Here is a 14561-nt window from a genome sequence, read left to right on the forward strand (position 1 = left end):
GTAGCCTAAATTTGGACACCTAGACCTGCATCTAGCTGTCTAAATTGTTGCTGTTTATATATACCTGTTTCAGACACATCAATGATTATACAGGCTATTAAAAGTATATTTAGACATCAAAATTGGGCTGCCTAGGGCCAGGGCCGGCTCTGGCTTTTTTGCCACCCCAGGCAAAAAGCCACCCGCCATCCCCCGCCCCCCAGCGTGGCAGGGGAGGGCACCGAGCCCAGCCGCAGGCCGCTCTCCCCAACTGGCCAGAGTGCCGGGGGGAGGGCGGTGAGCCTGCCGCGGCTCCGCTGGCGGCCGGAGTTCTGGGAGGAGGGCGGAGAGCCCGACCGGGGCTCCGCTCTCCCCGGCAGCCAGAGCGCCGGGGGGAGGGCAGCGAGCTGGCTGGGGCTCCACTCTCCCCGGCGGCCAGAGTGCCAGAGGGAGGGCGGAGAGCCCGCCACGGCTCCACTCTCCCCGGTGGCCAGAGCGCCGGGGGGAGGGCGGAGTGGCGGCCAGAGCGCCGGGTGGAGGGCGGTGAGCCCGCCGCGGCTCCGCTCTCCCCCGTGGCCAGAGCGCCGGGGGGAGGGCGGCGAGCCCGCCGCGGCTCCGCTCTCCCCGGTGGCCGGAGCCGGAGCACCGCGCCGCCCCCCTCCAGGTGCCGCCCCAAGCACAAGGTTGGTGGGCTGGTGCCTGGAGCTGGCCCTGCCTAGGGCAAATTCTGTCTTCACTTACAATTGGAAAGTCAATAAATAATACTTCGCACTTCTACAGTGCACACATCTGAGGATTTCAAACATTGTCTGAGCATTAATGAATTAAATCTCCTAGCATCCCTGTAAGCCAGGTATAATTAGTTATTATAAGTATTCTTTCCATATTACATGTTGGGTAACAGAGGCACGGAAGTTAAGAGACATTTCCCGGGAATCTGGGTACAGCTAGGAATGCAATCTAGGTTGCCTGACTCTCAATGCTGTGTTTTAACCAAAAGGTCCTCCTTTTTCAGTGCTGTTGCACACATGGCCCTAAAGACAGAATATGGCATGTGGGGGCTACAGTTTAACCCATGTTCACTAAAAGTCTGTAATTCCATTAAAGTGTACAACACAGCTGAGCGAGGCTTACACAAATTAAAATGAGATAATTACCAATTGCCATCACGTACATTTATTTTTAAACAGTATTTTGACTGGATTGTTCCCAGTTACAAGAAAAACAGAAAGTACTTCAGTTAAAGAAGGTATAAAAGTTTTTTTTTTTTTTTTTTTTTTTTATACAGGGCTTTTCAGTGTCTGAATGTCCCTTGTAGCCTGTGATAACTATGACAAAAGCTTGACAATACCTTTGCATGATAAGACTATTCAATGTTAGGCCTAAAACTTCCGGAAGCCTCAAAGATCAAGCATAGCAACCAGAGCAAGTGTAGCAAGTGTAAACTCGGAAATATTGTAGACTTGTGGTCAGCTGCAAAAAGCAGGCTTTGCAAAATTAGATATGGATTTGTGGTCAAGGTGTAAAGCAACCAAGCACTTCTTTAGGCTGCTTCAGATGTTTTGTGTCTGACATATTAACCACAATTAGGACAATTGGCTGTATTCGGAGAATCAGAGTTGTGTACCTGTGCATAGATCATCATTTCAAAGTAACCACAACTACCACAGTAAACATTTGGCCTAACCTGATTGGTTGACCTGCTTCAAAACACGGCGGGCAGGTGAGATAAACTGTATAGAGCCTCAGGTGGGCTTGTGTGTGTGTCTTGGTCTAAGAGGTTGTTCTCTTTGATCGGTCAGACCCACACCCCCTGAACTACACCGACTATCTGTGCAAAGAGCGGTCGACTAAAGGGTAACGTATTCTCGGCAGGGTAAGGTTTTAAAGTAAAAAAGTCTGGTTGCATGCAGTATAAAGTAACGGAGTAGAGAAGTCTGGGTTGCTCAAGCTAATTTGATCTCAAGTTGTGTTGGCACTACAGTATTACAAATGGTAGTGTCAGAATAATTTGATCTCAAGTCGTATCAATGCTGCAGTATTAAAAATAGTAGTAAAATCTTAATAAAAGTATTACATTGTTTAGGAATACAGTAGTTATAAGTTGCTAATATAGTAGTTTACTTATGCTTGTGCCCACTGGTGGCGGGAACAGTACGTGCAAAGTTGGTAGTCAATAAGTAACAGTAGCTTTGCGTGTACTTGCCTTCAGTATCACCAGCCATTTATATTCAATGCTAATAGTATGATTTATAGTAGTAAGTAATTGATGCATAATATTACCTGTACTTGTGCTTGTTTGCAATATAATTTGCCATTTATATTAATCCTTATTCAATGCTGGTCTCTATTTCTCCTTTTCCTATGCTGTCTGTGTTGCATGTATAGCCGTAAGTCATTTAAAAACCTTTTTTGAGGAATAATCAATAGTCTTAATTTTCTCTTATATGGACACTCGTAGACTTTAAGGTCAGAAGGGACCATTATGATCATCTAGTCTGACCTCCTGCACAATGCAGGCTACAGAATCTCACCCACCCACTCCTGTAACAAACCCCTAACCTATGTCTGAGTTATTGAAGTCCTCAAATCGTGGTTTAAAGACCTCAAGGTTCAGAAAATCCTCCAGCAAGTGACCTGTGCCCCACGCTGCAGAGGAAGGCGAAAAACTCCAGGGCCTCTGCCAATCTTCCCTGGAGGAAAATTCCTTCCTGACCCCAAATATGGCGATCAGTTAAACCCTGAGCATGTGGGCAAGACTCACCAGCCAGCACCCAGGAAATAATTCTCTGTAGTAACTCAGATCCCACCCCATCTAACATCCCACCACAGGGCATATTTACCTGCTAATAATCAAAGATCAATTAATTGCCAAAAAAGGGCTATCCCATCGTACCATCCCTTCCATAAACTTATCGAGCTTAGTCTTGAAGCCAGATATGTCTTTTGCCCCCACTACTCTTCTTGGAAGGCTGTTCCAGAACTTCACTCCTCTAATGGTTAGAAACCTTCGTCTAATTTCAAGTCAAAACTTCCTAGTGTCCAGTTTATATCCATTTGTTCTTGTGTCCACATTGGTACTAAGCTTAAATAATTCCTCTCCCTCCCTGATATTTATCCCTCTGATATATTTATAAAGAGAAATCATATCTCCCCTCAGCCTTCTTTTGGTTAGGCTAAACAAGCCAAGCTCTTTGAGTCTCCTTTCATAAGACAGATTTTCCGTTCCTCAGATCTCCTAGTAGCCCTTTTCTGTACCTGTTCCAGTTTGAATTCATCCTTCTTAAACATGGGAGACCAGAACTGCTCACAATATTCCAGATGAGGTCTCACCAGTGCCTTGTATAACAGTATGCATCCAAAGAAGTGAGGTTTTTACTCACGAAAGCTTATGCCCAAATAAATCTGTTAGTCTTTAAGGTGCCACCAGACTCCTTGTTGTTTTTGTATAACAGTACTAACACCTCCTTATCTTTACTGGAAATACCTCACCTGATGCATCCCAAGACTGCATTAGCTTTTTTCATGGCCATATCACATTGGCGGCTCATAGTCATCCTGTGATCAACCAATACTCCGAGGTCCTTCTTCTCCTCTGTTACTTCTAACTGATGTGTCCCCAATTTATAACCAAAATTCTTGTTATTAATCCCTAAATGCATGACCCTGCACTTTTCACTATTAAATTTCATCCTATTACTATTACTCCAGTTTACAAGGTCATCCAGATCTTCCTGTATGATATCCCGGTCCTTCTCTGTGTTAGCAATAGCTCCTAGCTTTGTGTCATCCGTAAACTTTATTAGCACATTCCCACTTTTTGTGCCAAGGTCAGTAATAAAAAAATTAAATAAGATTGGTCCCAAAACCAATCCCTGAGGAACTCCACTAGTAACCTCCTTCCAGCCTGACAGTTCACCTTTCAGTATGACCCACTGTAGTGTCCCCTTTAACCAGTTCCTTATCCACCTTTCAATTTTCATATTGATTCCCATCTTTTCCAATTTAACTAATAATTCCCCATGTGGAACCATATCAAATGCCTTACTGAAATCGAGGTAAATTAGACCCATTGCATTTCCTTTGTCTAAAAAATCTGTTACCTTCTCAAAGGAGGAGATCAGGTTGGTTTGGCATGATCTACCTTTTGTAAAACCATGTTGTATTTTGTCCCAATTACCATTGACCTCAATGTCCTTAACTACTTCCTTCTTCAGAAATTTTTCCAAGACCTTGCATACTACAGATGTCAAACTAACAGGCTTATAGTTACTCAGATCACTTTTTTTCCCTTTCTTAAAAATAGGAACTATGTTAGCAATTCTCCAGTTGTACGGTACAACCCCTGAGTATACTGATTCATTAAAAATTCTTGCTAATGGGCTTGCAATTTCATGTGCCAGTTCCTTTAATATTCTTGGATGAAGATTATCTGGGCCCCCTGATTTAGTCCCATTAAGCTGTTTGAGTTTGGCTTCTACCTCGGGATGTGGTAATATCTACCTCCATATCTTCATTCCCATTTGTCATCCTACCATTATCCCTAAGCAGGGTCGGCTCCAGGCACCAGCCCACCAAGCTTGTGCTTGGGGCGGCATCTGGAGGGGGGCGGCACGGTGCTCCGGCTCCAGCCGCCGGGGAGAGTGGGGCCATGGCCGGGGCTCGCCGCCCTCCCCCCGGCGCTCTGGCCGCCGGAGAGAGCGGAGCCACGGCGGGCTCGCCGCCTTCCCCCCGGCGCTCTGGCTGCCGGGGAGAGCGGAGCCCCGACCGGGACTCGCCGCCCTCCCCCCGGCGCTCTGGCTGCCGGGGAGAGCGGAGCCCCGACCGGGACTCGCCGCCCTCCCCCCGGCGCTCTGGCTGCCGGGGAGAGCGGAGCCCCGACCGGGACTCGCCGCCCTCCCCCCGGCGCTCTGGCTGCCGGGGAGAGCGGAGCCCCGACCGGGACTCGCCGCCCTCCCCCCGGCGCTCTGGCTGCCGGGGAGAGCGGAGCCCCGACCGGGACTCGCCGCCCTCCCCCCGGCGCTCTGGCTGCCGGGGAGAGCGGAGCCCCGACCGGGACTCGCCGCCCTCCCCCCGGCGCTCTGGCTGCCGGGGAGAGCGGAGCCCCGACCGGGACTCGCCGCCCTCCCCCCGGCGCTCTGGCTGCCGGGGACAGCGGAGCCCCGACCGGGACTCGCCGCCCTCCCCCCGGCGCTCTGGCTGCCGGGGAGAGCGGAGCCCCGACCGGGACTCGCCGCCCTCCCCCCGGCGCTCTGGCTGCCGGGGAGAGCGGAGCCCCGACCGGGACTCGCCGCCCTCCCCCCGGCGCTCTGGCTGCCGGGGAGAGCGGAGCCCCGACCGGGACTCGCCGCCCTCCCCCCGGCGCTCTGGCCGCCGGGGAGAGCGGAGCCCCGACCGGGACTCGCCGCCCTCCCCCCGGCGCTCTGGCCGCCGGGGAGAGCGGAGCCCCGACCGGGACTCGCCGCCCTCCCCCCGGCGCTCTGGCCGCCGGGGAGAGCGGAGCCCCGACCGGGGCTCGCTGCCCTCGCCCCGGGGCTCCAGCCTCCCTCCCCTGCCGCGCTGTGCGGGGGAGGGCGGCCGGAGGCTTTTTTGGCTAGAGTGGCAAAAAAGCCAGAGCCGGCCCTGTCCCTAAGCTCTTCATTAGCCTCATTAAAGACTGAGGCAAAGTATTTGTTTAGATATTGGGCCATTCCTAGATTATCCTTAACCTCCACTCCATCCTCAGTGTTTAACGGTCCTACCTCTTCTTTCTTTGTTTTCTTCTTATTTATATGGCTATACAACCTTTTACTATTGGTTTTAATTCCCTTTGCAAGGTCCAACTCTATATGGCTTTTGGCCTTTCTCACTTTATCCCTACATGTTCTAACCTCAATAAGGTAGCTTTCCTTGCTAATGCCTCCCATCTTCCACTCCTTGTAGGCTTTCTGCTTTTTCTTAATCACCTCTCTGAGATGCTTGCTCATCCAGCTTGGTCTACAACTCTTGCCTATGAATTTTTTCCCCTTTCTTGGGATGCAGGTTTCTGATAGTTTCTGCAACTTTGACTTGAAGTAATTCCAGGCCTCCTCCACCTTTAGATCCCCAAGTTCTTCAGTCCAATCCATTTCCCAAACTAATTTCCTTAATTCTTTAAAGTTAGCCCTTTTGAAATCAAAAACTCTAGTCCCAGATCTATTTTTGTTTGTTCTTCCATCTAGTTTGAACTGAATTAGCTCATGATCACTCAAACCAAGGTTGACCCCTACAACCATTTCTTCTATGAGGTCCTCACTACTCACCAAAACCAAATCTGAAATGGCATCCCCTCTTGTTGGTTCTTCAGCTACTTGGTGAAGGAATCCATCAGCTATTGCATCCAGAAAAATCTGAGACCCATTATTATTACTAGCACTTGTCCTACAGTCAATCTCATTACATCTGTGTTGGGTGGTAAGAAGTAGCGATCACCCAGGGCCCCATTGGGGTCCTGACGTGTTCCTCCTTCTTCCTTTATCTCCACATAGTCTTTTTCTTGAGTCTTCTCCCTCTCCCAAATCCCATAACAGGTCATTTTCCTTAATTTTCTGAGGTGGCTGATTGCTGTCTTTATTTTAAAGAAAATACAACTCCTCCTCTTGGAGGATTTTCACTCTGGCTGGAAGGAGGAGTAGTTCCCTTTGCATGAAAAGGACTGTTTAATATGGTGACAGGCTTTGCACAGGACTTTTACAGCTGGTATTAAATCTTAACCCAAAACAACTATTTCTGGCCCTCACAGTCAATGTCTGTAACAACCTTGGCTTTTTTCATCCACCATGAGGATCACTTTTATTCTCTCCAGGATGGCATTTGTGTGGTTTTTGTGTCATGGGGCTCCTAACTACCCTTCTTGTCTATAAGCATATCAGATCTTCTCGGCTACTAAATTAGAGTACTCTGTGCACCTGTCATCCATACAAGTAATCATGTCCATGTTACCACTGCTGTGGGGGTTATGCAAAAGTCATGCATTAATAAGACCAGATCCTTGGCCTTGTCCATTTCTTTGGACTGCCAATGCTGTCTTAAACAGGTGAAGTGCCAGAGTAACTACCCCTACATCACCTTATTACAGCCTCCAGTGGAGGCAGTGTGGCCATGCGGGGGGCGGGAGGGCAATAAACTTTTTGGGACCATTACCAGTCAGCACAACTTAGAGCAGCCCTGAGGATAAAACCAGACCCTGGCTAGCCTCAGGACTGAGGGATGTAATGTTGGTGTACAGCCACCTGTGATCACCACTATCCCAGGTCCTGTGCCAAGCACATTTCATCCAGATCTGAGTTTCAGGGCGGTAGGCTTCAGCTGATCTTTCAGCAACGCTTCCTGCATGAGTGCTGGAAAGAGGGAGAACAGGATCCCTGCATTTTCTCCCCACAAACTCATCTATGCTGGGCCAGGCACAATTTGACCTTCAATTTTTTGTCAGAAGGGAGATAAGTGCTGATGCTAAAAAAATACCAGGCAAAACGAAGCATTGTAGAAACAGACATGATAAAAGTACACAACAGTACTGCACCTTAGATTTCTGTTTCATACACACAGGGAAGACTGTCTTTTAGAGTGGGGTTTTTTTTTTTTTTTTTTTGGATTAGCTGCAAACTGCAAAGCCATGTTCAGTAATTAATGAGGTGGGCTGCTGCAAGGCAGCAGCTTCTGTGCACTAACAAGCCTGGCTTCTCGCCATGGTTGTTATATAAGCCGGGAAAGATCCTGAAGATAGCTTGGCTGTATGTAGGTCCCTCAGTCCATAAACAATAAAGAACATTTTTAGTCTTGCTTATTGCTCCATTCTCTGTCATAGGATTAGTTGGCCAGAATTATTGCTGCTCCTGGCACAGCATCACTAGGGCTGCTGCAGCGCATAAAAAGAAGGAGTGGAACAGTGAGGCAAAAGGACTGCAGTGTTCAGATGTCTTTGAGAAACTTAGCTGCTTGTTTACTCCAAGTCTTCTGGTTCTAGCATTATTGTTGTTGCTGTTTCCCTGGGGAGAAAGATAAATTGAATTTAATCAAGTCCTTGATCTGTATGCATGTTGCATGCTGTGTGTTTGCTTTTTCTTCGGAAGAGGCAGAGATTTGGTGGTAGGAATTCTTTTTTAAATTGCCTCTTTAAACCCTGATGCAGCACCTCCCTGGGTAAATCTGTATAGTCACTGCCCATTCCTGCAAGGTGGTGACCGCCTCCAGAGAGTCAATAATTGAGAGGCCACAGCATTTTGCTTGAGATGCTCAACACCTCTGGGGAGTAGGCCGTAAACATGTGGCTCTCTTTAGGGTTGAGAATTTACGTGCATTTCCATAACACCAATCAGAAAACACTAGACACATCAACAATCAGTACTTAAAACACTATTTACAAAATATATGCAAAATGACGCAGCATCAACAACAGTAATTGATTTCTCAATTCACCAAAACTGAGACCCTCTCCACTAAATCCAATTTCCTTTAGAAAAAACGTGCATAATAGAAAAGCTTTGCACATGAAGGTCCATAAATTCTGGCTTTGTTGGAACAAAGGGTGACATTAATTTTGGGAGGTGAAAGCCTTCATCCTATAATGTTTTGTCAACAACCCCTAGGCATGGAAATCTAGGAATTGTCAGACTAACTGTCCCAGCTGATATCAGTTGTTGGAATGGAATATAAGGAGAGAACTGGTCTCATGAAGGTTGCCTTCACTAGAAAATGGTATGATGTGGTTTGAACATGACTGTGTAGAGTTGAGTCAGCTGACACAATGCTGACCAAGACTGAATAACACTCAGATTCCTTTCCTCAGTACTCCTTCCTAGGCAGTCATTTCTCATGTTGTATATGTTCAACTTATTGTTCCTTCCTAAGTGGAGTACTTTCCATTTGCCCTTATTGAATTTCATCCTATTTACTTCAGACCATTTCTCCAGTTTGTTCAGATCATTTTGAAGTTTAATCCTATCCTCCAAAGCACTTGCAACCCCTCCCAGCTTGGTATCATCTGCAAACTTTATAAGTGTACTCTCTATGCCATTATAAGTTTATGGAGGGAATGGTTTAATGGGATAACGTGATTTTAGTCAAAGGAACAGCGTACCATCGCTGGTAAATAGTATAATGGCCAATGAGGGTCTGGCTGGAGAATCTTGCCTAAGTGCTCGGGGTTCTACTGATCGCCATATTTGGGGTCGGGAAGGAATTTTCCTCCAGGGTAGATTGGCAGAGGCCCTGGAGGTTTTTCGCCTTCCTCCGCAGCATGGGGCAGGGATCGCTAGCTGGAGGATTCTCTGCTAATTGAAGTCTCTAAACCACAGGATTTGGGGACTTCAACAACAGAGTCAAGGGAAAGGGTAGGGACGGCTTTGTGGCCTGCATCATGCGGGAGGTCAGACTAGATGATCATAATGGTCCCTTCTGACCTTAAAGTCTATGAGTCTATGAGTCTATTATCTAAATCATTGATGAAGATATTGAACAGACCTAGACCCAGAATTGATCCCTGTGAGACCCCACTTGACATGCCCTTCCAGTTTGACTCTGAACCACTGATATTTACTCTCTGGGAACGGTTTTCCAACAAGTTATGCATCTATCTTATAGTAGCTCCATCTAGGTTGTATTTCCCTAGTTTGTTCATGAGAAGGTGATACGAGACAAGCCTTACGAAAGTCAAGATATATCACCCCTTCTTCTTCTCCCATATCCACAAGGCATGTTATCCTGTCAAAGAAAACTATTAGGTTGGTTTGACATGATTTGTTCTTAACAAATCCATGCTGACTGTTACTTATATTCTAAGTGTTTGCAAATAAATTCCTTAATTATTTGCTCCATTATCTTTCCGGGTACTGAAATTAAGATGACTGGTCTGTAATTCCCCGGGTTGTTCTTCTTTTCCTTTTTATAGATTGGCACTATATTTGCCCCTTTTCCAGTCCTCTGGAATCTCTCCCATCTTCCATGACTTTTCAAAGATAATCGCTAACCTAATGGCTCAGATATCTCCTCAGTCAGCTTCTTGAATATTCTAGGATGTATTTCATCAGGCCCTGGTGACTTGAAGACATCTAACTTGTCTAAGTAATGTTTTAACTTGTTCTTTCCCTATTTTAGCCTCTGATCCCACCTCATTTTCACTGGCATTCACTATGTTAGAAGTCCAGTCAAAATCTTTTTGGTGAAAACTGAAACAAAAAAGTCATTTAGCACTTCTGCCATTCTCACATTTTCTGTTATTGTTCTCTCCCACATTGAGTAATGGGCCTACCCTGTCATTGGTCTTCCTCTTGCTTCTAATGTATTTGTAGAATGTTTTCTTGTTACTCTTTATGTCTCTAGCTAGTTTAATCTCATTTTGTGCCTTGGTCTTCCTAATTTTGTCCCTACATACTTGTGTTATTTGTTTATGTTCATCCTTTTATCTTGACCTAGCTTCCACTTTTTGTAGGACTCTTTTTTGAGTTTCAGATAATTGAAGATCTACTGGTTAATTCAAGGTGGCCTCTTGCCATACTTCCTATCTTTTCTATTCTGTAGGATAGTTTTCTATTGTGCCCTTAATAATGTCTCTAAAAAACTGCCAACTGTCTGAACTGTTTTTCCCCTTAGACTTGCTTCCCATGGGATCTTACCTACCAACTCCTTGAGTTTCCTAAAGTCTGCCTTCTTGAAATCCATTATCTTTATTGTGCTGTTTTCCCTCCTACCATTCCTTAGAATCATGAACTCTACCATTTCATGATCACTTTCACCTAAGCTGCCTTCCACTTTCAAATTCTCAACCAGTTCCTCCCTATTTGTCAAAAATCAAATCTAGAACAGCCACTACCCTAAGTGTCTAATGCTGTCATCTATGCTACTTTTAACAGTCATGTCAAATACAATAACATTTTCTAGTAAAAACAAGTCCTAAGTGTCGAGCATGCCAGTGACACTACAGAAATAATAAGGGACACAAAACCCAAACTATGAAGGGCTGAAATCTCATCAAGTGGGTAGACAGCCTTATTCTGTTAGTTGAAATGTGAATGATCTTCAGCTAGTGGTGCTTGGGAAACCCAAAAAATTTCATTGAAAATTTTGACTAACTTTATCATCAGGTATAGCACCACAAAGAACATATTGCAGTAAGTCAATCTGGAGAAGACAAAAGTACAGGCTTTTGACAAGGCCTTAGTCAAGCCCAGAGATAACAAAAGCAACTATGCGGGGGGGGGGGGGGGGGAGAGAGGGGGGCGTGGCTGGCTGGCTATCTGAACATCCAGAAGCAGTCAAAGATCCTATAGGAAGTCTAGATTGTAAATTGTAAGATATCCTCTCTGCCATCTCCTCCTGTTTCACTAATAGAGCCAAATTCTGCTCTAACTCACGGATGCTACTCAGCTGAAGTTAATGGGTGAAGGTCAAGCAACCAGTTTGAGGGATAGCTGGTAATAGAACCTAGTCTCCTGCTCTATCCACTAGAGCACACTCAAACAAAAAGGGCAGTAGATCCTTAGATGTGTAAAAACAGCGTACCTAAACTATAGATACAATTTACAAGAGCAATGTTGCTGGAGTACTTATGTCATTATTATTTTTGTTTTTAGGAAGAAGACAAACCAGCCTTCTATGTATACAATGCTGTAACTCAAGAGAAAGTGCCCATTAAGGGGAGTATTTATCTTCTTGCTACAAAAGTGTCCCTTTTGAAAACACTGGTAACCCTGAAATGTGGCTTTCCAAATAGTGTTTATTGTCTCAGGACTCCAGAGGGCAGGGAGATGTATGACTGCAACATACTGAACGATTACCAGTTAGATATAGGTATAAGATGGTTTTATTTTCACTATCTACTAAATAGAGCAATGTTGACCAAATGCGTGTCTAATTCCTTAAATACAGAAAACTGACATGTTATATTTATCATTAAGTTAATATTTAGGGAAACCTGAAAAGTATTAATATTACTGATACTTTTCTAATGCAGATCACAGTATTTAAAAAAACATTTTGGGTCATATGATGCCCTTCAAAATAAAACAACATGAAAGGCAGGTGGAGAGACAAAAATTAATGATGCACAAAAGGAACTCATAATGCACTTCTGCATGCCCTTGTAACAATATTGGGCCTGCACTTGTACCATTGTAAGTTGGGACTTATTTCACTGGAGCTGCACTGGTATAAAACTGGTGTAAGGGAGAGAAGAATGAGGATTATTATCAGATTGAGTGTTGCTTGTAAGATGGGAGAATACACAGAAATTCAATAAGAACAATGCAAAGTTCTACACTTAGGAGGGAATAATCAATTACACAAATACAAAAAGGGGAATGACTGCCTAGGAAGGAGTACTGCAGAAATAAATTTGGGGGCATTAGTGCATCGCAACCTAAATATGGGTCTGCAATGTAATATTGTTCTAACAAAAGCAAACATCATTCTGGGATGCTGTGGCAGAGGCATGCTCCACTTCTGCCTCTTTCCACACAAAAAAAAACTATTTGGAGACCTTCTTCAGGTAAAATACCAAGTGATTCATTTACAAAGTTTGTTCACAGACTGTGCAGCAGCTTTATCAGTATTGTGGGGCTCTAAGGGTATATCCATACTGCAATTAAAAACCCACAGCTGGCCCATGTCAGCAGGCTCAGGCTAAGGGGCTGCTTAGGTTGCTGTGTCAATGTTTGGGCTCAGGCTGGAGCCCTGGCTATAGGACCCTGCGTGGTGGGAGGGTTCCAGAGCTTGGGCTGCAGCCCAAACTGAATGTCTACACTGCAATTAAACAGCCCCTTATCCTGAACTCCCGGAGCCTGAGTTAGCTGGCACAGGCCAGCTGGGGACTTCTAAGCCCAGCAGGGGAGAAATCTCCTATGTCATTGGCTCTACCAGCCTACAGCAGTTTCTCTCCCACCCATTGTACTTCCTTCCGGTGCCTTTTTATCTTCTGAGTTAATGAGGTAATTAGTTATTAACTCTTCCAGCCTATCAGTTTGGCTCAGTTCCCACATTCAGGTGTGCATAGGGCAACTAACTGAAGTTGCTATGGTCAGACTGCTGGAACAGGTGCTGTTGCTTGGCACTCTGTCACACATGTATTACCAAGAGTGTTGTAAGCTAAGACGTGAGAAGTAATTCTTCCACTCTACTCAGCTCTCTTAACTAGAGAACTGTGTCCAATTGTGGGCACCACATTTGGGGTAGGATGTGGACAAATTGGAGAAAGTCCCAAGGAGAGCAACAAAATGATTAAAGGTCTAGAAAACATGACATACAAGAAAAGATTGAAAAAAATGGGTTTGTTTAGTCTGGAGAAAAGAAGACTGAGGAGGGACATAACGGTCTTCAAGTATGTAAAAAGTTGATAAAAAGAAGAGGGTAATAAATTGTTCTTCTTAACCTCTGAGGACAGGACTTAAATGGGCTTAAATTGCAGCAAGGGAGATTTAGGTATGTTTTTCCTAAATGTCAGGGTAGCTAAGCACTGGAACAAATTACCTAGGGAAGTAGTGGAATCTCTGTCCCAGGAGGTGTTTAAGGATGGGTTAGACAAACACCTGTCAGGGGTGGTCTAGTTAATGCTTAGTCCTGCCTCCGTGCAGGGGATTGGACTAGATGACTTATCGAGGTCCCTTCCAATCCTACATTTCTGTGATTCAGTCATTCATAGTGTGCATGTATTTATGCCCAATTAGTTACAATATATTCTAATGACTTACAGTGATCTTCAACTTGTAAGGATACCAACAGTGGATAGTTTGCAGGTAGCCAGACTCTGAAAGAGAGGCTCTTGAGGCCCAAAAACTGATGGTACGGCTACGACAAGGGAAACATGGAGCTTCAGAAATGTTATATTCAGTTCTGGTCACTTGATCTCAAAACATATAGCAGAGAGGATTAAGAGAGAAGTGACAAAAATGGGATTGTATACGGAGAGATTTCTGTATGAGAGACTGAAAAGACAGGGACTGTTTAGTTTTGAGAGGAGACAGAAGATGGGACTAGATATAGGTGTATGTAATAATGACTGCTGGAAAGATGGCTAACAGGGCACCTTTATTTACACTTTCTCATAACAAGAACAAAGGGACATTCCATACAGCATGTAAATTATCTGTGGCGCTCTGTGCTAAGAGCTTAGTAGCACTGAAAAAGGATTAGACATTTATGTGGCTAATGAGGACATCCACAGTTTTTGTTTTTTAGAAGGCACATACACCTCCCCCCCCCGTGCTCTGAGGCACTAGTGATTAAACTGGTTGGTTGGAAGCCAGGACTCCTAGTCTCTATTTCTGGGTATCCCAACAAGCCACTACGTGACCTTGAGCATAGCACCCAGCCTCCCTGTACCTTGGTTTACCCATTGGTAAGAAAGAAAAAATAATAATGAAATTAATCACACAGTACACGTATAACTATGGATGACAACCAATAGTACAGATAAGGGCACAATTTCTTCCCTCATGTCTACTCCATATAAACCCATTCATTTTAGTGGAGGTGGATCAGGCTTCAATAGGACTACTCACTTGCTTAAAGTTAGGATTGTGTACCTTGCTGAATCGGTGCCTATGTAAAGGGAGAATTTACCCCCACCCTAA

The 14561-nt window shown here is 45.1% G+C and overlaps 1 protein-coding gene across 1 annotated transcript in view; it reads left to right on the forward strand.

Moving 5' to 3' along the window:
* The window catches only part of ANKUB1 (ankyrin repeat and ubiquitin domain containing 1), a 35589-nt gene that overhangs the window by 5207 nt on the left and 15821 nt on the right, over positions 1-14561 (forward strand). Inside the window, 1 exon segment of the mRNA XM_008173638.4 lies at positions 11568-11784. Coding sequence (XP_008171860.2) covers positions 11568-11784 — 217 coding nt within the window.

Source organism: Chrysemys picta, chromosome 9, assembly GCF_011386835.1.
Source record: "Chrysemys picta bellii isolate R12L10 chromosome 9, ASM1138683v2, whole genome shotgun sequence".
NCBI lineage: Eukaryota > Metazoa > Chordata > Testudines > Emydidae > Chrysemys > Chrysemys picta.